At 41.1% G+C, this 24,210-nt stretch overlaps 1 protein-coding gene across 1 annotated transcript; it reads right to left on the bottom strand.

Annotated features, from left to right (window-relative positions):
- Positions 1-1,945: 1,945 nt before the first annotated feature.
- On the bottom strand, positions 1,946-19,382 carry ISY1 (ISY1 splicing factor homolog). Its single transcript, XM_033140812.1, has 11 exons — positions 19,297-19,382; positions 18,031-18,053; positions 17,634-17,685; positions 15,275-15,340; positions 14,370-14,412; positions 13,487-13,599; positions 12,618-12,735; positions 10,731-10,853; positions 4,522-4,634; positions 3,592-3,678; positions 1,946-2,700 (listed from the first exon to the last, which is right to left on the bottom strand). Exons 1-11 carry the CDS (start codon positions 19,297-19,299, stop codon positions 2,593-2,595), a joined length of 849 nt encoding a protein of 282 aa, XP_032996703.1. The 5' UTR covers positions 19,300-19,382; the 3' UTR covers positions 1,946-2,592.
- Between the last annotated feature and the right edge of the window lie 4,828 nt (positions 19,383-24,210).

Genomic DNA, 24,210 nt, shown 5'->3' with positions numbered 1-24,210 from the left:
TCCGCGGTTCGCCAGGCAGGGCGCGTCTTGTTCAGCGCCGCCCTCGCTTGGCAAAAGTTCCAAGTGTAAGGCAGTGTTTTCTCCGCCCCGCCCCAGCCTCCCATCCGCGTTTCTTCCTACTTACTGTATTTTATTTATTTCATTTCCATACCACCTTTTTCTTCCAAGGAACTCAAGGTGGTGTACAGGGTTCTATCTCCTCCTAATAAACCTGTGAGGGAGGTAAGGCTAAGAGATGGTGAGCGACCCAAGGTCACCCAGAGCTTCATGACTCAGTGAGGATTCAAACTCTGGTCTCCCCCAGGTCAGTCTAACGCTCTAACCATTAGGTCATGCTGGCTCTTTTTTTGCTGCAGCGGGTTAACTGGCTCATATGGATTATGCCTGGTTACCTTGTCCTCTCCCTCCAGATCGACACAAAGGGGTAGGAAGGCAGACAGCAGCGGGAGAAATGGGAGTAATGGCAACATGCAGCAGCAAGGCAAGGACATCCCTGTTCCAAGACCATGCAAATCTACATTTCAAGCCTGATCTTATGCATGTATACCAGGAATCGTCAACCTTTTCAGGCCCACGGCCCACATTTAACCCAAACATGCATTTGGGGGCCCTTTTCTTAATCCTTTCCCTTATATCTGCAAGGTGGTAGTCCTCCTGCTGCAACCACCTTGGATCCAGGTCCCACCACTTGAAGACCAGTGATGTATTTCTTTTTAAAAAAACAAAAACCCAGTGTTCAATAACAGTTTGCTTCCAGGCAGGTGTATAAAGATTATAGCTTTACAGTAATCCTATAGGATCACAGCATACATTACTCCTCTACACCCACACAACTGTTTTCTAAACTTCTGGTATTTCCTTCAAGGATTTTTAGAGTAACGTTATTTTATTTTATTTTATTTACTATTATGTTGTGAGCAAGCACAAGTTGCCCGAATGAAAAGGGACCAGTGGCATAGCTTCCATACCAAACTGGTACTTGTAATCAAGCACTGTGACCCAAGGGACTGAATCAGTATAAGGCAACTATTAATGTGTAGGACTAATTTTAAATTCATTACAAACAAGAATAGGATAAATACATGTAGGAAATTTGGCTATGTGCCTCAAAACAGAGAGACTTCACTGCTGAAAGTTATGATGCATTATAGCAGTGACTAAGATGTTTGGGACACCATTCATTCATTCCATTTCAAATGCTACTTTTCTTACGGTATTCTTTTTGTTTTTTTTGGGTTTTTTTACAACAGAAAAGAATGGAGCTATACTAAACAATCCCCTGAGCAAGTTTGATGAGTGATTTCTAGATCACTTGCCTGTAGAGCAAACTGAAAACATGGGAATTAAGAGTTCTGAAAATAACACCGGGGATTCATTTTATACAAATGGTCTTCTAGGCACTGGTAGCAGCCAAATCACTGGAATTCAGGGATAACCAACCCATACTTTTCCTTGGTTGACTTTTGCGAATGTAAATCTTGTTCAACTCCCTTTCACAGCCACAGTAAGCACACAAAGGACACATGAGTACTAGTGGCCACACAAGCTTACATAATGTTTTGGTTTGTAAAAGCTATATTAGGAAAGTAGGTCACAATAGATAAATCCCATGCTTTACCTGTGAACTGGACTAATACAAGATAAACACACACAGTGACTGCACTGTAATATTCCTTTGGGGAAATGGCCCATAAAAATGTGTACCAGCTTCACCTGCAATATTACATCTTTCAAATGGTTTCCATGCACATACATTTCAGATAATGATCTTAATGGTGTTGATTTATGGAGTCCTAACATTTCTTGATTCTCAGTTTATTGAAACCACCCTCGCTCATGTGATAAAGCAGATTCTGGCAGCTAAGAGGCTTTAGTCTCATGACTTTCCCATAAAGAAATAGACATATTTTAAACCACAGTGAAAAATATACTATGAACAGATGTGTCTACATAAAAATTGTTTTACTGAAAAGATCCGAGTGATATTACAAAGGTGAAACAGTATTTACAATATTAGTTGCTGAAATATCCAGCATTTCAGAAATCCAACCAAGTGGGTGTTCACATCGAGCTTTGAGCATGCTACATAAAGCTGTATTAGTTGTGCAGAGCGTTTCATTTCTGCTGTGAAGTCAAACATTAAAAAATAAATCACTCTGTAACAACTGCCTTCAATTCTGTTCCAAATTTGCAGGCAATAAGGGTGAGCAGCTAACTATGGCTTCATCTAAATGCTGTTGTATTTTACTGAGACTGGCGAAGCATACTGGAATGCTAATTTCTAATTTAAGAGCAACTGGAAATGCCATTTAAAGCAGAAATTAAGCAAAAAGGAAAGTAGCTAAAAAAGGACAACTCAGAAGGCAAGCTGGCTAGTTATTCTGAGTTTGGACTACTGAAGCTGAAAACAAAAAATTGTACAGAATGGGGCAGAGTAAAATGCTTGCAGTGAAATGTGCTTAGGGAAAGAAATCACCCTTCGTTTCCAGCATTTGTAAAGAGTACATAATTTTTCCAGAACCAATGTGCTTTAAGCAGCTGCTCCCAGGATGCTATAGGATGGATTATAAAACAGAACTGTCTCAACACACGCTATAGTCCTAGGAGTCTCTTAGCCTCTTCACTTTGAGCCATAAGAGCTTCACTGGCATACTTCTGAAGAAGTTCCATCTTCTTTCTTCGGACAAGAGCTTCCTCAATCTGCAGATTAAAAACATTCAGCCTTAAAATAAAGTACTGAAACTTCACAGATTGCAAATGATTTAGTAAAAATAGCTTATACATGCTGGCAACAAAAAGGAACTACCTAATTAAAGCTTTGAAGAGAGGTGTCAAAAGATTATTGCTGTGGCCAAAGTCTGATGTTCCTTGACTTAAGTTGCCAGTGACTTTTAGGATGCTGTATCACCACTTTTCCAGAACTGATACAAACTCTCCTTGCAAAGATGCTGAGGTATAGGGGTGCATTCAACTAACCGGATGTGCTGGTGGAAGCCAGGGCAAGAACTCTCACTAGTGCAGCAGCACTATACTTTCCTTTTCATTGCACATTATGCTCAGAACCTTCTGAATTGGGACTGCAGAAAACCAGTTTACTGTTTCATTGCAACAGGCACATTATGGTTTGCTGCAGCCCAGAAACAGAAGTTCTAGTTTACTGAGTGGGAGGAGCAATGGAATCCCAAGGCTCATTCTTGTAATACTTAAGCATGGTTTCGTATGGTTATGTCTGAACAACCCCTTTATAGTTATCAAAGTGCAAAATGATTCTCTTCTGAGATACAAACACTTTCTGAACCTTAGTCTGGCTTTATTTTTCAGCTAAACTGTATGTTTGCTTCAGTTCACATAAATTTGCAAAATGCACTAATGAAGTCAGGAATAGGTGGGTAGCCGTGTTGGTCTGCCATAGTCGAAACAAAATAGGAAATTCTTTCCAGTAGCACCTTAGAGACCAGGAATGACAGAGAAAACACAGTAGCCACAAAAAGCTGTCACAAAACTTTCCCCCCCCCTGGAATAGGCCAATGTAGCTATTCCTCTGGAAGTTCAATGTCCTTGTACAACTTTCATTTTCTATTTGTTCCTTACCTCTTGTTGTGATGGCACTGGGACATGAGCAATAAACTTCTGCTGACTGTCCTCTCCTTCTTTTTCCTTTCCGCTTTCTTCATCAGACTGCAATACATTTAGAACATTCAGTTTATGCAACCACACGCATCATGCCAGTGAAGAAAAAATCAACACTGGGCGCCTGCTTTTGTTTTAGCTGGACTGTCCACACTCCTGCCACAAAGCCAATGGGCATCAACGGTCCTGTAGGAAAGAATATCAGGTGCTGGGCAGTAGATAGGAGTGTACCTTGCTCAGAGAAAGGGAAGCAGTTTCAATTCAGTGGAAACTGCTTCTTGCTTCCTGTGCTGTTCTTTGAGGTCACCTCCAACACAGGGATCACAAAGCCCTTTGCAATCTTCCCCATGCTCTCCTTTACTCCTCCAATGTCGAGGTGCAAAGGAGAATGGAATACACTGCAGAGGGCTTTGAAAGCCTCCCCTCATTTCTCCTTTCCAGCCCTGATGCTGGAGGTGATAAGGTATTGGTAAACTACATTTCCTAACTTGGTCAAATGCAAACTAACTAGCTTTCAAGTTCCATTATAAAAAGCGAAAGTGTTTTATTTAAACCACATGAACACACAGCCACAAGTCCACAGCAGGCTTCATGCATGCTCTGTGTGTAACCAGTACGCAGCAGAAAGTACAGCCTAAATTAAGACTTGATTCATCTTGATATTTCATTCCAAATTCAGAAACACACCCCAGCTTCTGACAGTCACATTTTATCCATGTAGAAAAGAAACTGTACTTATCACATACATAAAGACACTGAAATGCACAGACACTGAAACGGGCAGGCCTATCCAAGTTTGCTAATGTTTATGCCACTCTGCCTTTTACTGTTAACGAATTCTTCAACATTCATGGCATGCTGTTATTAGCAGAACTGAAACCAGCATAATACCTCATCATCATCTACTGCATAGATGTTTATTTCCTCCTCCTCCTCTTCTTTATCACCTCTTGCAAGCCGTGCTTCTCTTTCTGCTTTCCATTTGTCCACTGCTTCTGCAATAACTGGGCAAGTAAAAAAAAAAGTAGTACTTTATATTTGGATTTTATGAGGTTGACCAAGTAAAATTCAAAAAGCATCAGCTCTTTCATTTCAGAGTCAATTATATGAGTCAACTTTTGGTGAATCCACAAACATATTTATCCTTTTTTACTTGCACTGTTTGAACTTTCCTCCCTTGAGAAGGGAACAGCAGCAATGGAGAAGGCATTTAGAAGGGTACAATTAGCAGAAACTTACGGCAATCCTACAAAGAGTTATGGGCAAGATTTTCTCATGTGATAGTAGATAGAAACTGACAACGTCTCCCTCTAAACCTTGCTTACCTTTTACCCAGTGCTATGGTAAGTTCTGAGAAAGCCTGAACTTTATTATACTTTAAAATGGTTTGCTATACTTTAACATGGTTTGCCTTTCCTGTACTGTACACATAAAGAATTCTTTCAAGTTTATGAGGTGTGACTCCTGTTTACAAAAGCTAGGCTGACTTCACTAGCATACATTTGTATGTGCTCAGTTTTTAATACTATTTTTAACAACTCATTAAGGAATGAAATAACCTCTAGGTTAGATTAGTACAATGGGACTGCCTCTGAAGATGGTTCGGAAACTTCAGCTAGTGCAGAATTCAGCAGCCAGGTGGGGCAAGGTGGTCTGAGAATATTACATTGATACTGGTGCGCCTGCACTGGCTACCAGTTAGTTCCCAAAGCCCACGGTGCTGGTTTTGACCTTGTTGTTTGTTGTTTTAGTCGTTTAGTCATGTCCGACTCTTCGTGACCCCATGGACCAGAGTATGCCAGGCACTCCTGTCTTCCACTGCCTCCCACAGTTTGGTCAAACTCATGTTGGTAGATTCGAGAACATTGTCCAACCATCTCATCCTCTGTCGTCCCCTTCTCCTTGTACCCTCCATCTTTCCCAACAACAGGGTCTTTTCCAGGTAGTCTTCTCTTCTCATGAGGTGGCCAAAGTACTGGAGCCTCAACTTCAGGATCTGTCCTTCTAGTGAGCACTCAGGCCTGATTTCCTTAAGAATGGATAGGTTTGATCTTCTTGCAGTCCATGGGACTCTCAAGAGTCTCCTCCAGCACCTACAAAGCCTTAAATGACTCAGAACCACAATACCTCAAGGAGCACCTCTCGCCATATGAACCAAACCTGACCCCACAATCATCTTCTGAGGCCCTTCTTCTTGTGACTCCTCTGCAAGAGGTCCACAGTGTGAATACGGGCCTTTTCTGCAGTGGCTCCCCACTTGTGAGATCCTCTCCTTAGGGAGGCCCACCTGGCACCTGCATTACATATCTTTAGGTGCCAAGCAAAAACATTCCTCTGCTCCCAGGCCTTTGGCTAATTATGACCTTTTAAACTGGGGGTATTTTTGTTTGTAACTATGTTATGCATTTTTGTATTTTTATATTGTAAGCCACTCTGTGATCCTCAGATGAAGGGCAGTATGGAAATGTAATAAATAAAGTAAGTTAGATGCAGTACATTTGAATAACCTTTTAGAAGCTGAGATTTCTTTCCACTGAGCTATAATCCTTCCCCCCTCAGAACTAGTAAACATCTGCCTTGGATGCAGAAGTTTCCAGGTTCAATCCCCAGCATCTCCAGATAAAACTGAGAATGTTCCCAGTCTAAAGCCCTGGGAAGCTGAAGTCAGTGAGACTTACTGCCACTTAAGTGGTCAAAAGAACGTAGCCCTACTGTGATGTGAGCTTTCCATAAGTTCCAGCCTATTTTATCAAATGTATGAAGTGGCTTGGAAACTTGACACACTTTTATACAGTAGGAGAAACAGGGTTCAGTGTCCCACCAATGGTGATTAAAAACCCCTTCAAATTAGGAAACTGATTGGAAGTCAGGATGCCTACTTCCCATGATCTGCTCAAAGGAATCAAAAATTTAAGGAATGTAGGTTCCTTAGGGATGCACTGGTATATATTTTAACTGAGAACTGTAGGTATCAGCAAGAGATGTTCTGTCCCTTTCTCTGCTGAGTCTGCCCTCAAGTAGGTCACTGTAGGATATCACTACAACCCATTTCTTCACCACACTGGGTGGGTACTGTAGGCTTAACAATACAGTGGTACCTTGGGTTAAGTACGCTTCAGGTTAAGTATGCTTCAGGTTAAGAACTCCGCTTAAGAACAGAAATCGTGCTTTGGCGGTGCAGCGGCAGCAGGAGGTCCCATTCGCTAAAGTGGTGCTTCAGGTTAAGAACAGTTTCAGGTTAAGAACAGACCTCCAGAACGAATTAAGTACTTAACTCGAGGTACCACTGGTACTGATTGTGACTCCCTTCAGGGGTCTCTTCCTCCTCCAGGGACTGGAGCAAAAGTGCTTAGCATTTGCAGCCCTTTGCATTTGAAGATGAACTTGTCTAACAAGCATTCTTTACACCAAATATTACACTTCAAGAGAATGTATATGAGAATGCTCCATAAAAGCTGAGCATCTTCAGCTTCTGTGGCACTGCTTCCTGTCTTACTGATTCCACCATCTTCCTGGTTCCCGCAAGCATACCAGAACTTCTAAGTGTTATGTTCATTGCTTGACTTAAACTCATGCAGTTTTCAAAGTATGGTGGTACCTCGGTTTTCGAACATCTCAGTTGATGAACATTTTGGTTTTCAAACACACCTCAGAAGTCAAACATGCGCATGCGGCTTCCGCTGAGTGCAAGATCCTGAGCCCTAGCTGTCAGCTATTGAGTTTTCGTTTTTGAATGTTTCAGAACTCGATTGGTCTTCCGGAATGGATTATGTTTGAAAACCGAGGTACCACTGTATCTACAATTTCCATTTTTAATAGCCATGTTCCTGTCCGAGGCTTGGCCTCTCATTTTCATTTTTTTCTGTGGCAACTCAACTCTGCTTGAAATCAGCTTTAGGGGATGGGAGTTTGGAGCCCTTCTTCACTTCTTAAAGTGGAAAAAGTGTTGCAGACTATAAAATAAGAAGTCTGTTAACACTCTTAATTTCCCCTTTCTCATAGCCATGATAAGGCAAGGGCTCAATATAGAGCAACCCTAACAAGCAATTCTGTACTGCTATAACATTTACAGTTGAGTGAGAGTAACACAGTAGGTTGGGGCAGATCCATTTGTAGCAGTGGGGATTCTATCAGGGAGTGTTTGTTCAAGATGGAAAATACTTTGCTGCAACAAGTTTCAACCTCCCTGCTTCCTGCATTCATAGCACCATCTAGGCCAGGAATCAGGCAACAAGCAAGCTTGAGACCTGGAGCACCAGGACAGAGACAAACTAGAAATTAGTGCTGTTGAAAACAAGCTACCAAAAACCAGCCCCTGCATATTTAAGAGAGTCTTTTCCAGCTTGCCAAACTTTGCTATATAGTTCCAGAACTGGGTGTTCCAGAACTTGCTGCCAAATCTAGCTTTTCAGAACTGGCTAAAAGAGACCTGTTCAAACATGTCACAATTCACTGTTCTCTCCTTTAGCTGCAGTAAAATGTTCATACTTTCTGGATCATCATTTCTGCCTTTGGCAAAATAAATCTTCCAAGCAAACTATACAAAGATACTTCAAAACAAAGGAGAAAAAGAACAATATAGGTATCTTAAAATTTATGTATGTAATTAAAAGAAACACTTGAACCACACCTGTTGTTCTATATGCCTTCTGTACAAACAAAGCAAGCATCTAGAAAAAAAAGTGAAGAAGTTACTGGAAAACACAATGGGTTTACCAATACCATATTGTAGTTCACATACGTATGCAAATTAACTTGGAGGTAAGTGTCATTGGGACCAATGGAACTTACTTCCGAGTAAATATTCATAAGTTCAGACAGCTTGTATCATCATTTGATACAGTAACAGGCTGAAATGAGAAGAGCACAGCAAGGCTCGTAAATGTGAAATGAGAATGATACTTAGCTGAACGCAAGGGCTTAGTCTCAGGACATGAAAGGAGGGTTGATACAGCCATGGCACAGGATCAAAGCACACTTGGGAAAAGCATGAACTTGCTCTGGAGAACTGATGAATGCTACTTTCAGAACCATGCGCTACTAATACACCAGTTTGGCATTAGTTGAACGGCTGTTGAATTTTATACACTTAGATATGTAACAGTAATTCAAGAAGTTCTGCTAATTTCTGTAGAGATGTACAACTCTTCCCCACAATAAGGTCTATAGAGCATAGGAAGCCAGATTCTCATAATGTACAGCCTTCAAACCTCAAACCCCAGGTAATGTAGTATGTCAATGAAATACTTCTGATAAAACAATCTAAGTAAAATTACTAGCGTATTCATTTTTCAAAAGGCAATAACCAATCTTCTGAACTCAATAAGCAAAACAGCAGAAGATTTATCTTATTTAAAAGTACCAGAATGGTGGCAAGAAGGCAACTCTGTTGGGGGATAGTTCGTGTCAACTTATAATGCTTTGCCATAATCAACAGCAGCCGCTTAGTTATTTCCTTCTAGTAGCTCATCTAATTTTCTTGAGACTGATTTCTTTCCAAAAGACTTGAATTAATTTCCTCTGTCCCCATGTGATTATCATCAACATAACTGAAGATCTATTTATTGGAGCAAACTGCCAAGGAAGCAGATCCAGATGAGTGAACAGATAAATTTCAGATGTATTTTCTGAATAAAACAAGACCAATATCACTAGTACGGACATCTGACTGCCATTTGGGGGGGGGGACTGCACTTCTACAGCAGAAAAGCTCCAATACTGATTGACTCACTTTTTTTATTTAATAATTTATACACCGCTTTATGTAAAAAAAACCAAAAACCCTCAAAGCGGTTTACAAAAGATAAAACTATAAAATCAAGAAAAAAATCACAACCCTGTTTTAAAACATACAAGAGTTAAAACAGTAAAACAGATTAAAATTCCCTCAGTTTTCTAAGCTCCTGCATAGGCTTGTCTAAACAGGAATGTTGTTAGCAAGCGCCAAAAAAATTACTGGTAGTTGAATTGTCAGACAAAATTTGTAAAATAACAGCCTCTGGCATTTGACTTCAGGGCAATATAAAGGTCATATCAAAAGCTTACTACAGGTTATTTTATCCAGTATAAAAAAGTGGATAGCGTGAACCAACAGGTAAACACAAGCTTGATTAAAACTGGCTTCTAAATTGATCAACAGATCTTAATAGAATCTTAATTTGGGGAAGGGGACATACCTTAGTGACACATGCAGAAGGTCCCACATTCATAGATACCTGGCATCTAATTATTATTATTTTTAAGGGTGGGGAGGGGACAAAATCAAGTAGCACATGATGGAAAAGACTGCCTCAGACCCTGCCGTTCAGAGCAGTCAGTACAGGGAGAGACAGACAAACAGCCACACTCCTGTGATGCAAGAATCCACAAGGAGAGAAAGAAGCAACACGACTAAAGTATTTAATACGCAGCAGAAGAAGCAGAAATAAGATCCTTTGAAAAGAACTGAACTCTTTTACAGTGGTACCTTGGTTCTCAAACTTAATCTGTTCCGGAAGTCCATTCCAAAACCAAAGCGTTCCAAAACCAAGGCGCGCTTTCCCATAGAATGTAATGTAAAAATGGATTAGTCCATTACAGACTTTTAAAAACAACCCCTAAAACAGCAATTTAACATGAATTTTACCATCTAACAAGACTACTGATCCATAAAATGAAAGCAATAATCAATGTGCTGTACTATAAAATAAATAAGGCAGTATTGTAGATGATTTTTTTAAAAAAAATTCTTACCTGCACTAATGATACTCATTTATCTATTTCCGCAGTCACACAATCAATCAATCAGTAGCTGGACTGGGTTCCACGCAGTCACAAAAACAAAAGCCCCAAACTTAATCTGTTCTGGAAGTCTAATTGACTTTCCGAAATGTTTGAAAACCAAGACGCAGCTTCTGATTGGCGAAGGTGCCCTGGAAACAATAGCTGACAACTGCATTGGATGTTCGGCTTCCGGAAAACCAGAACACTTACTTCCAGGTTTTTGGCATTTGAGAAGCAAGGTACCACTGTACTTCTTTGTCTTACAGGTAACTCAAGTGGGGTCTCCTGTAAAAGACGCTAAGCAAAGCAACAACCAATCTGAGGTTGACCATGCATACCTTTCTTTTCATGTTCCTGCTCCAACGGCTCCAGGACACCATCATCCTCATCTCTGTAGCCATAGTATTCTGCATCGATAGCCTTCATGAGTTCAGCTCGTGTCTTCCTAGGAGGAGGAAGGGCTGAAGGAACAAACGCAAAGTCACTGTCCACCCAAGTAAGAGAAAATGAAAGCACATAGCTTTACCTGCTATGACTAGCTAGACATGAAGATTCAACCAAATAGCTAAGGACACCTACAGTATATTCAAACCACTGGGTAAGGCATCCGTAGGAAACATGCTAGCAATGACTGTAAACAGGTAAAGGTAACGGGACCTCTGATCGTTAGGTCCAGTCGCGGACGACTCTGGGGTTGCGGCGCTCAAGAAAGAGGAAATTCCAGCCCTACCTGGAGATGCCAGGGCCTATTCAATCAATGTTTCTAAATTAAAACAGTAAATTTTAAATAAAAAAATAAACAGTAATAATTGCACTGCAATTATTGAGCAGGGCAATCAGTTGCATATGTATTTTCTCCTCCTCTTAGCATTTGCATTAAACTGAGCGGAAACTACAGGAAAATAACTCCCAACACATCTTACAGGGAAATGTGTGCTACTCTGTAAAATTTTATCCTAGATTTAATTTCTCTATTCATAATATATAATGAATTGAAAATGATGTTTAAAATAACCTTTGTAAAAACAAAACAAAACCAGAAGCTTTTCTTTTGGGAATTATCTACTCTGAAGCTCAACATAAAAAAACTAAGATCATGGCCACTGGTTCCATCACCTCCTGGCAAACAGAAGGGGAAGAAATGGAGGCAATGAGAGATTTTACTTTCTTGGGCTCCATGAACACTGCAGATGTTAACAGCATGCTTCTTGGGAGGAAAGCAATGACAAACCTAGACAGCATCTTAAAAAGCAGAGACATCACCTTGCCAACAAAGATCCGTATAGTTAAAGCTTTGGTTTTCCCAGTAGTAATGTATGGAAGTGAGAGCTGGACCATAAAGAAGACTGATCGCCAAAGAATTGATGCTTTTGAATTATGGTGCTGGAGGAGACTCTTGAGAGTCCCATTGACTGCAAAAAGATCAAACTTATTCATCCTTAAAGAAATCAGCCCTGAGTGCTCACTGGAAGGACAGATCCTGAAGTTGAGGCTCCAGTACTTTGGCCACCTCACGAGAAGAGAAGACTCCCTAGAAAAGACCCTGATGTTAGGAAAGATGGAGGGCACAAGGAGAAGGGGACGACAGAGGATGAGATGGTTGGACAGTGTTCTCGAAGCGACTAGCGTGTTTGGCCAAACTGCGGGAGGCAGTGAAAGATAGGCGTGCTTGGTGTGCTCTGGTCCATGGGGTCATGAAGAGTCGGACACGACTGAACGACTGAACAACAACAAACTATCTAAATTATATAGAAATTTATGTATGTATGTGACTATAGCAGCAAGAATGCTACTTGCCGCAAAATGGAAAGAAGCAGAAGTCCCAGCAAAGGAAGAATGGATACAAAAACTTATGGAATATGCAGAAATGGCTAAACTTACCAGAAGAGTAAGAAATCAAGATAACAAAGATTTTATAAACAAATGGAAATGGTTTATTGAATATTAACAGATAAAAACATTGGCAGGATTATTGTAATAACCTGCAGTTTCATAAGAGTATATATTTAAAGTAGATAATTAAATGAGCAAATTAAACGAATTTGGATATGCAGAAGATATTAAAAAATAAATTTAAGGAACCACAGAAAGAGGGAGAAGTCAAACTCTGAAATGTTAAAATGATTGTAAAATTAATGAAATGTTTAAATTTGAAAATATTAATAAAAACTTTTTAAATGATTTAATTTCTCTAATGCATATGCCACATGCACAAAAATACTTACGTTCTTTTTCAAAAAGCTCTCTGACCCCAGGCAAATCTTTAGCAGCTCCAAAATATTTGTAACCCCTGTTTCCTGGAACTTCTTTTCCTTCATGATCAAGCATTTTGGGACCAATTCTCTTGAGGGGGAAGAAAGGGGTAAAAGCCACAATGCTTAGTATTTCCTTGTGTGGCTAATTAGTCAGAACTTGTGAGTACAGGCAGAGTTTCACATGGTTGGGCAGACCGAGATTGGCATGGTCAAATCTGGAGAACTTCACAAAAACTATTTAAAACATGGAAGACCCAACAATATATTTGAATTATTGAGTTACCTATGTGGATATCCACTTATACAAGTCTTGGTGTAACTGGGTATGAGAATGGGTTAATTTCCTTCTGAGTGTAAATCACCCCATTATAATCACAAGGTCAGCCAATGTGGTTGCTATGGTAATGGCCCAGTGCCCAGACTATATCTGTGATTAATATGTCAGCTCAGTAGTCTGTTACTCTGTAGTTTGTCTGTCTGTCTGTTAGTCAGTTAGCCAAGTCACTTGTTCAGTGTTATGTCTTGAATTGCTGAACTTATTTAAACCGACAAAGATACCTTGTACTTGTAGGTATCTGTATCTGGAAAAGCCCACAAGCTGTATCTATCCATGTCCAGAACTGTTTTACTGAGCCTTATCTTCTGCATCAGTATACTATCTGAACCTTTCTCTGCTTCCGTGTGGTGAATGGTATTGAGAGCCACTGTGTGGGTATCTCACCTTAGATTCCCAACGATAAGAACCAGGCAGTGGTTATTATTTATCAAATTATAACAGATAAATTTGTATTGTGCTTGCAGTTTCCTACATATGGATCTAATAATTTTTATATACTTACTGCATAATCGGGTCCTCCCAGCTCCTTTATCCGGACTTCCCAGTGTCCCTTTTCTCTTAGGAGTTTGTTAATTTCATCATTCAAGTCACGAATTCTGAATTCACCTAAGCCAGCTTTTTTAAAGGAAATGGGGTGGGGGGGGGAGAGATAGCTGTTTCAGTCATTGATATACACACTCTATTCTGAATTTTTCCAGGTACTGTAGGACAGTGTTTTTCAAATTATCTGATGTGGTAGACTGGCAATTTCTTTCCACCCCCAAATGTGCCAGGCAGGGAGCAGTGTCATTTTTGATCCCTGAAGTGTCCTACCCAACCTGGATGGAGGTGGAGTTACTGCAGAGTAACAGCTGATGGCTCATGAACCAGAACCGATCCATGGACCACCACTTTGAGTAGCACTACTGTAGAATACTGCTCATTCATATTGCTCTATTTCTCTCTATCACATCAAGACATTAATCCCTCTGCTTTTAGACAGCTTTTATAGCAGGCTTCTTATTAAAGTAATTTTTAATGTGTGGGTATCAAAAGCACCAGAGCCGGTTATTATTCCAAAGACTCAAAGCACATCGGAATCAAGAAGGTTGACCCAAGACTAGCTTGGCTAGATAGGCTTGTTGAATTCCAGATTCACAATTCAGACATCACAGCATCCTTTCCAACAAAGGCAGTTTCTTAAGGCTCCATAGCAGTAGCTCCTTTCATCAGTTCACTATCACAAGCATAGACCTCAGAGCAGTGGCAGCTCTTCAGGGTCAGAGATAAAAAGAAGTCTCAAGTGTAAAAAATGTTAATGAAAAGTACAATCTGCAGGCTCATAAGGATAGTAACACTGCCCCTCCATTAGGAATATTAACACCGCCCCTGCATTAGGAACTTACCATTTTGAATTTGTGCCACTTTCTTGGAAATTTCACCAATAATCTGTTTAAAAAGAGACATTATACGACAATTACTTTTCCCTCAAACAAATCAGCAGCATCTATCTTAAGGCTGTATGATGCAATACCTTTAAAAAGTTTTTGTTTAATGAATAATAATTTTAAAACTATTTATTTAAGGTACTGCATCATACAATAATTATTCAAAAAGAGCATTTCCAACATTTTCTCTCCCATGACCTAGAAATGGTTTCGCAGACAGCCAATTTTGACAATTCATAGATTTAAAACTTTGGAACTGTTTTGTTAAACTACAACAGCTGGTTTGTAGTTTAACACAATGATGCTGTGGTGTGCATAGGCCCAGCCCTGCCACTAGCCAAAGTAAGCCGCTTGCCTCAGGTGACAGACTAGGAGGAGCAACAGAGCATGCTCCTCCTTGCCACAGCTCCCCACCCACCTGTTGCTGCTATCAGCCATGTGCAGACCAATCCCTGCAGGCCTGTCCACTGCTGCATCATTTTCATTTACCATCTCCTCATCCGTGACAAAGCAAAGAAATACATGAGTAATCGTACCTTCAAAGTCGAACAGAATCTGTTCCAGAAGTCCGTTCGCCTTCCAAAACGTTCGGAAAGCAAAGCACAGCTTCTGATTGGCTACAGGAAGCTCCTGCAGCCAATTGGAAGCCCTGTCGGACGTTCACCTTCCAAAAGAACGTTCAAAAACCGGAACACTCACTTCCGGGTTTCGCTCGTTCAGGAGCTGATTTGTTCGGGAGCCAAGGTGTTTGAGATCCAAGGTACGAGTGTCTTTCAATAAATGGACAGAAGTTGGAACTATCTTATCAGGGGTTCATTTACATACTTAGAGGATTGTTATTCAGAATCCACAACAGCAAATACCTGTCGCCTCCATTTCTCAGCTTTTGGCAGCTCATTACATTCTGAAGCAAGAAAAGGCCTTCGCTCCTGTTTGAAGCAAATAAATATAATATGATTATGGTACCTTCAGATTTGCGTACTTTCTGCATTTTCACAGTCTGCACATACAGCCAATGAAACTCTCAACATTTCACTCCTGATACTTTCCACATCTCTGTAATAGTTCCAAGCATGCACAAAGTCAGAGTCTAATTTCCTTTGCCTCACACTGCCATTAGAATATTGGTACCTCATTTTGCGCACCACATACAAACAACCTGGACACAGTCTGGCACTGCCAGTGGCTCCTCTGGATTTCTGAAATTAATTTCCTTTTGCGAGTCAAAGCTTTCAGGAATACAGTGGTGCCTCGCAAGATGATATTAATTCATTCTGCGAGTGCTGCCGCCTAGTGAAAATTTCGTCTTGCGAGGCACCAACAGGGGAAGAGCGGTTTGGGGAAAAAAATTGCGAAAAATTTTCGTCTTGCGAGGCAAGCCCATAGCAAAATTTGTCTTGCGAGTCAGCCTTCCGCTAGCGAATGCCTTTCGTCTAGTGAGTTTTTCGTCTAGCGAGGCATTCGTCTAGTGAGGTACCACTCTACTGGAAACCCTTTTCTGGTCAAGCTGCTGCTGACCAAATATAAGGTAGCAAACATCTCTTAGATACAGGGCAAGTCTTAAATAAGACTACTACAGGGCCCATCAACATTTTGGGGGGCACTTTATTCCAAATATCTCTCTTGGGATTGAAGCTTCTCTTCCTCCTCTTTCAACCCCAAGGTAATGCCATGTGTCTCACACTCAGATTCTGGAAGCCACCTTGACTTTCTAGCTGTTATTTTGAAAACTGAAAAATACGTAAGTTTTCGGTTTCACACTGCTTTCCCACAAAAATCTGCATCCTAAGCAGTTTGCATGTTGTTGGTTTTTAAAAAAATCATGATTCTTGAAATTGCTGGCATTAGCGGCAGTTATATTTTTTACAAGTTATTTTATGAGCTTTAGCATGTAGTAAAACCTTTCCTAGGCGATATCCAACTACTCCAAGTATGATTAACACTTTATATCATCCCTAGCTTACAAGTTTGATGTAGGCTAACAAAATACCAGACAGTGAATTATTGGGTCAAAAATATTTATCCCTTTTCCCACTACAATAGATCATGTCTGTCCTTCTGTCACAATAGAGGCAGCCATTAATTTTGCGCTGCTGCTATTGCCTTAATACTTTCTCTTGTCAGAACAGATGCCAAAGGCTGTTTTATGGATAAGGTGCCACCACTGCTACCCTGTAGTTTTTGTCTGGACAACCAACCACAGACACCATTGGAGACATTTGGCAGTTGAACAAGTATTTAATATTTAGGTGTAACTGGACTGTCTTGCCTGCAGTGGAACTCTGCTAACTGGACACTTCTGCAAGTACAAGTGGAGGAAGCAATTCTGGGCAGCTCTTCTTTCTTCCCATACCCCTCCCTGCCCCCAAAATGCTCCAGACAGTTGGACTCCCCAGAACAGTGGGGGAAGATGGCAAAGGGAGCTTGCAGGGTGAAGGAGAGGCGGAAATTACCAATAGTCACCTCTTTCCCTTTCATCTAACTGGTTTGTTGTCTATTGGAGAAGAGAGGAGCCTTTCCATTCATGGAATAGACACTGGATCCACTTCAATGAGAATGGGACAGGGAAGGGAATCACCGTTTTAAAATCTAAAGGGGGGAAAACAGGGCTACAGAAGATGAATGAATCCTCCTTACAGATCTTGGTAGAGAATTACACTCATGTTTCCCTGCCTTTCCTAAAGTTAACCTTCCTTTGCCTCATCACTCCCTTTGTCACTTTCAGCAGGACAGGTTGTTATTTTTTATATTTGTTTTATTCCGCAACCTGTCATCAGCTTGTGAGTGCAACAATACACAACCAAAAAACAAAATGTAACAGCTGTATTGTTTTACAAGATAGAAAAGGCATTGATTTGTACAAGTTAAAATGAGACATCACATGGCTGTCCATTGGTACAGCATGGTATCATGTGGAAGACTCGAGTTCATAATCACGCCAAGAACAAAATGCTCAATAGTTGATTCTCTAGTAAGACAAGGAGGCAAAAGTTTGGAGACTCACTTCCAGTTTCCTTTGCAGAATAATGAAAGATAAGCAGAAACATATGACCAGGTCAATAGTCATGTATTAATGCATCCGTTCCAATGTTTTAGAAAAGTTTGCCTGCTATGGTTGCATACAACTTTCAGTGGTCTGAGAAACCCTGATCTACCCCTACGTTATTTGAAACTGCTCCCCTAATCTTCCTCCTCAGAAACCAAACTGGTTTTCTGGCTTACCTTAACCTTTCCTTCTTCTAGCTGAGCTTGGCGAAATCTCGCCAAGGCCGTCCTAAAAGGAAGAAAGTTCCACGTCAAACAGACATTATGCAATCATAATACTCATAACTTACGTGTCATACATTTACACGATTTAGCATGGGAAGAACCAAACATAAGCCTTATAATGAAATGGAGAAAAGTGTTTTAGGAATACCTTGTCACAGTCTGAAACACCATGTCCAAAATGTAACTAATAAGCACAGGCAGAGAATACCAAGATTAACATTTTGTAAACTGTAGAAGTGCAAAGTAACATTTCTTAAACTGTTATGGATCAAAGGCAGAAGGCAGTTTAACTGTTAGAATATGCTGAAAATATTCTCAGTGACAAAATATCAATATTCAGACTACTTACATGGCCTTTTCTGCATTTCGAGCCTAAAATGAGAGAGTGGGAGAATTGGCTTTATTTGAGAATTGAATACCAGTAAAACTTAAGTCTAGAGAATATTATGCAAAGATAGAAACCTGGCCAATCAAGATGGTAAAAGGGTCAGATTTCCCATAGAGCCTTATTATTACATATAAACTTTATAGTGCAGCAGCATCTAAGCCACATTGATATATATTACAGTATACCGAATTAGACAACACTCACAATAATGCTGCCCACATAGATCACTGTGAATGTTTCTAAATGGAATCATTTGCTCCTTCCCACTTGCACTGGGAGAAAACAACTACAATCTCTGGCTTTTTATTACATCTGAACCAGGGACCACAGTTGGTTTCATTCTCAACAAATCCCAACTCATAGCCAGAATTTGCTTGTGACATATGAATGGGACCATGTTACCATTCACTTGAGGGTGAGGCCTTTATTTTTTTTCCATCAGTAACCAAGTCCCAGCAGCTGCTAAGGTCTTTTAAAAAAAAAGCCAGTCAACTTTTTTGGAATATATAAAAATGACAAGGTATTAATGTTCCCACCATATATAAAGCTGAGACACAGGATAGAAATCGTTCAATCATTATGCACTTCCCACTATAAAGCGTGTTGTTCGCAAGGTGAATACAGATACCACCCTCAGTTTTTAGCCACACCAGTACAACCCTGCTGTCTGTTGCTTTTGAAGAACTTGTTTGGTCATTATGGGTTTGAGTGTCACTATAGAGAGGAATTAAGCAGAATTGATGGTGTGAAGTTACCCGGAGCCAATAGATGACAGCTATGGGAAAATATATAAGATACTGCTGCATGCATTTATTTATGTATGTTTAGCCGTTTTAACATTCCAAAACAAAGCAGTACGGCAAATACTCAGGAGAGGCAGAAATTCAACAGGTTCAGCATCATTTCCAGGAACATGAAGATATGAAATGGTATTACAGCAAATTTTTGTCTATTGAAAATGTTGATATCCCACCCATGCACTGTATTTGTAGCGCTCAGGCCACCTTGCAGCAGTTGTTGTTTTTAACAAACAAACAAAGAAACACCGAAATAATGCAGGGGAGGAAAAGGACGTGGCAAGCTACTGTTGTGAAATAAGTAAAGAGAAATAGAGGAAATTGGAATGAAGCCCCCGGAGGATGCCCAGAAAAGCACCGGCTTGGCTGAGGCGCCGGGGGAGGGCGCGCGCGAATAAAAACACGAGACCGCGCCCGCCCATTCACTCACCATGGCGGAAGATCCGCAGAAACGTAAAGCTACGCCGATCGCGGATTCCGAAGCGGAAACGACTCCTTAGCAGTAACGCGGTGCAGGCGCACGCGCGCAGGGGACACCGCCCCGGAAGAGGCTGGCCTTAAAGCGAGCGCGGGGCTGCTGCCATCGCGGCAACTTCCCTGCAGCAACTTCCGGCTCTGGTTCGCAGTGTTCTGTTCATGCGGGGCGAGAAGCGATGGGAAAGCATAGAAGAGGGGAACGGGGCTAGAAAATTCACAGTACTTATTGAATTTGTATACCGCCTTTTGCAGTTTCTGCAACAAAAGCGCTTGATTTCCCACCCCGCAGCAGGGCTTTTAATGCTGCATGATTTTGATTTCTGTTTGCTCTCCTAGCAGCAGCGGACCCAGGCAGACCCTGAGCCCCGATCGGAGCCAGCCCTCGCGAGGGAAAACATGGTCCAGGGAAGACCGAGCTTGTGTGTCATGGAAGAGCACTGACAAGGAGCGCTCCGCGCAGCGACTTTTTGTTACGTGCCCTTATAATCAGAGGAAGTTCAACCGATGGAGATGCAGAGATGAGAAATGTCACTTTGTTGAATTTCGACCTTTCGTCTACGTCTGGCTTCCGCAACCTTGGCCCTCCAGATGTTTTTGGCCTACAACTCCCATGATCCCTAGTTAGCAGGATCAGTGGTCAGGGATGATGGGAATTGTCATCATCATCAAAATTTTATTCGACCGTCAGTCAGAAAAAAATGTAGTCTCAAAACATCTGGAGGGCCGAGGTTGAGGAAGCCTGGTCTACGTCGTTTTTTTTAAAGCACAGAGTGAAGTCCTAGTTGCAGTGCTTTGAAAAGCACCGTGGCTGCACTCCGCAATTGCAAAACCAAGCCGGTGAGGCATAATTATTTGACACAACGGGGGGCGGGAGGGAGAGGTTCTGTGTTTCCAAAGCCTATGTGATAAGCAGATATTCGGCAGGCACACCTACTGCCCAGCCCATGCACCTACATATAAAACATTCCGTTCTTCTGACAGGGAGGTGTCAAATGTGCACATTCTTCTATTGATATTAAAAGACTGCTTAGTTAGCAGCCCTTCTCTGGCCCAGTATATGCTAGTCCAAGCGTTGCTAATCTGGCGCCTGTGAGCACAATGACACTTGCTAAATTAGTGCCCCCAGGGAGGGGGCCCAATCTTTGAGCTTTCTTTAAAGTCCGTCTCAAACCCCCCTAGAAACTGTTATGAAGCAAAATTGGCAGGTACCCACCTAAATGATTTCTATGAAATGAGCCAGCCTGACTGCTCCCGTCACTGTTTTTAGCCAGTGAATGATGTCAGATGATTGGTAAGTGATTTGTTTGAACACCAGGGAATAGTAATCCCTGTAGCCCTAAAGAGTTGTTGTTTTCCTCTTGTCTGCTTCTGTCTTTTGTTCTAGTCTTTGGAATCCATGTAGTTTGCCCTTCCTCTCTCACTAGCAATCAGGATGCATCTTTCCTATGGTAGGTTTGTCTGAGATCACCCTAGAAGTTATGCACATACACAGTAAGTATCGGTGGATATTAAATATTTCAGCCTCCCCACAAAAGGCAAATGTGAAAATTTTGCCTTTCCTGCTCTGGATAAAATATTGCAGCTTTACCTTCACACACAATATCTTCAATGACATTCAGCTATCAGCCTAATTATAAACATATTTTACAGTACTCTGAATAAGGCCCTGTACTAAGCTTGAGACTGAATTGCCTAGACACCAGTAACAATAGGAACATAGTTTTCAATCCACAATTGAAATTAGGAGTCTCAGATTGTTGTTGCATCCAGAAAATCCAATCATAAGTGCCAGCAGTACACTTGGAGGTGCGGAAAGAACAAAAGTAGAATATATATTGAGCCAGGGATTCACTGGAGGATCTTGAGATAACTTCAGTTTCCAGATTCAGTCATCAGCGTCCCCTTCCTCTGCAATTCAGAGGTAAGAATAATGCCCTACGACGTCATACAATTGTAACAATTACCAATATATCTTGTTCTTTGAACACCTAGGACAAACTGCCGTATAGTTAACAGAATTTTAATGTTAATTCAAGCATGATAAGCTAAATGGGGTGGGGGTGCTGGTGTTTCTTCCCTCCCTCCCCTAAAACCACACAGATAACTTATTTGCTATTGTTTTCCGCTTCAAAGGTGCTAGAGGTTTTTTGCTATTGACAAACTCAAAAAGCATTTACAGTACTTTCTTCTACCATCTGATGGATGCATGCTATAACTACAGGTCTGGGAGAGGACAAATCCTTCTCTGTTTAATAAGGCATTTTTACAGCATGATCCTAAAGATGTTAATAAAAATCTAGCATTCTAGCAGCAATAATGTCTGGTCCTGTGGTGTTATGCATACCTATGGTTCATTTAAATATGTGTTCTTAAATGTACCTAACTCTGCACAGTATCAAAGCTTTAATTGTATTGTTGTTTGGATCAAAGTAAAGCAGAGCAATACTTTTGGGACCAGCTGGGCTGCAGGAATTGCTGGAGGGAGTCATACAAGGTGCCATCCTGTCTTCTAGGGACTCCGCTTCAGATCTGTGTAGAGTTTACTCCTTAGCCTTCTAATCCCCCCCCCCAAGATATCCTGTGATGCAGCGGAGGTTTAGGATCAGTTTTCCTTCTCCTAGGTGGTCTACCTTCCCAGGTTGATGAGCTCCATCTGCCCCTCACTTCCCTCTACAGCATGTGCAGAAACCATTTTCTTAATTGCTGCTACCCTCACCTGGTTTAGCCAGCCAGCCAAAGCCATTCCAGGACCACTGACACACACCAACAGCTACTAGGAGTCACAGGTGAGAGCTGGGTGCAGGGCAGGGACCAAAGTGGACAACTACCCCAGAAGGGGCACAGCATGTCCCCCACCACAAGTACTACCTCTCCCCTAACACTCCATACACCCCAACTACAGGTATGTAAGCACCAGTAATCTTTAATGCTTCTGATGGTCTAGAACATTGTATCTAGAGCCGAGATCCTGGCTAGCTTATGATTGGACATGTGATTTCCTACCTATAAACTACTCTCTCCATCCTCTTAAACACTGTGAAACCCAAGGATGATAAATGTGAATGGCAGCCAATGTAGTGCTTGCTACCTGTTCTATGTGGAGATATTCCAAGCTAAAGGTTCATGGAGAACAGAAAGGTCCTGATGGCTCAAGTTCAATACACCATAGGAAACAACAAATCTCTACTAATTCTAACATTTTTCCTGATCAATAACTACTCTGAAGGAGTTAATTTCTCATACAAATTTAATATTTCTACCAATGCATTATAATTTTCAAGTAAATTATGATGGATCATAGGGAAAGTTTAACATCAGTGAAGATATACACACCAGTGATAACCATATGCATAAACGAGTAGAAGCAAAACCACATCAGAACAATGCTAGCTTTTGTACCAGTGTTTAACTTGCAAGCACTGTGAAATACCATTCAATAAAACAGTATCTTAAAGCACTGAATGGGTGTCATGATGGATGAGATAAAAGTAATTGTTTACGGCATACTAAGCCAATCACAGTACTTTATACATAGCGCTTTTAACAGTAATGTACTGTTTGCACTGCCACATGGTGAGATATAAGCTATAATTATTCCTACCTGCTTTATCCACAGAATGAGAAGCAGTAGATTCCCCATCGGCCCATGCAATACATGCAGAAGGATGGAAGATTCAGAAAGGGGGCATGTTACATAAGAGGACATGACGTGTTACAGCAGTAGTCCTCAACCTCTGGGACCCATGTACGATGTTTTAGTGGCACATGTACTACAGTGGTGCCTCGCAAGACGAAATTAATTTGTTCCGCAAGTCGTTTCGTATTGCGAAAATTTCGTCTTGCGAAGCATGGTTTCCCATAGGAATGCATTGAAATTTTCGTCTTGCGAAGCACGACCATAGAAAAATTCGTCTTGCGAGTCACCTAAAAAATTGCAAAACCCTTTCGTCTAGCGAGTTTTTCGTTGCGTGAGGCATTCGTCTTGCGAGGTACCACTGTATTGGTCAAGTGCAAACTATACAGTGCTAGGAGCATATCAGTGTGAACTCATCCTTAGGTCTACAACATTTTATAGAGCCAAGCTGGTATGTGTAATTGAAAATGAGGGGCAATCATTTTGAGACACATTAGCGTACTATACATTTCTGTGGAAAATGTTACACAAGAACTGAGAATAACCCGCTGTAACAGTATGTTGCTAGTGTATAGCAGCAAGCATAATGAATTGGCAACTATATTGCTTGGGAATGTAAGTTTTCTAACAAAGGAATTAAGGCTGAAGGGTAATTCCCAAGGATAAAATTATTACTGATGTGAAAAGGCATAAGCCCAATTGTAGCAAGCATACAAATGTTTACCCAACTTGAAATATTAGGGATGTTTGTAGTACAGAAATACTAACCTAACATGAGCAGTTTAGCAAAGTTGTATACAAAGCTGTATTTTCTGTGATGCCACAGGAACAAAACACAACATTGAGAGAGAGGAGTACCGGTATCCTTAGAAACTTTGCATTCACTAACGTAGGCAATGCCTGGCCGAAAACTCAGGAGGAAGACGGTATTGAGAATTTCTAGTAAAGAAGCCTTCAATACCCTCTCGCACAAGCCCTACCCTTCATTGGGGCTTTTGGCCCCAGGTGATAATGTGATGTTATGTCTGAAAAGGGTTCCCCACGTCAGCTCTGACAGGCATGTATACAGAACTATATAAAGCCGATAACCAAGTTTTTCATGCAAGTTGTAAATGTGAACTTTCTTCGTCCAACAGCAATGTGAATCTTTGCTCCTAAATTACTTTGACCTGAATGTAGTGCTATGAATCTTGAGCTGTAAAACCAAGGTTGCAACTCTCTTCTTAGCGTGGA

The sequence above is a fragment of the Lacerta agilis genome, chromosome 2 (assembly GCF_009819535.1).
Source record: "Lacerta agilis isolate rLacAgi1 chromosome 2, rLacAgi1.pri, whole genome shotgun sequence".
Taxonomy (NCBI): Eukaryota; Metazoa; Chordata; class Lepidosauria; order Squamata; family Lacertidae; genus Lacerta; species Lacerta agilis.
The sequence above is the reverse complement of the archived record's forward strand: the minus strand, read 5'-3'. Positions and strand labels throughout refer to the sequence as shown.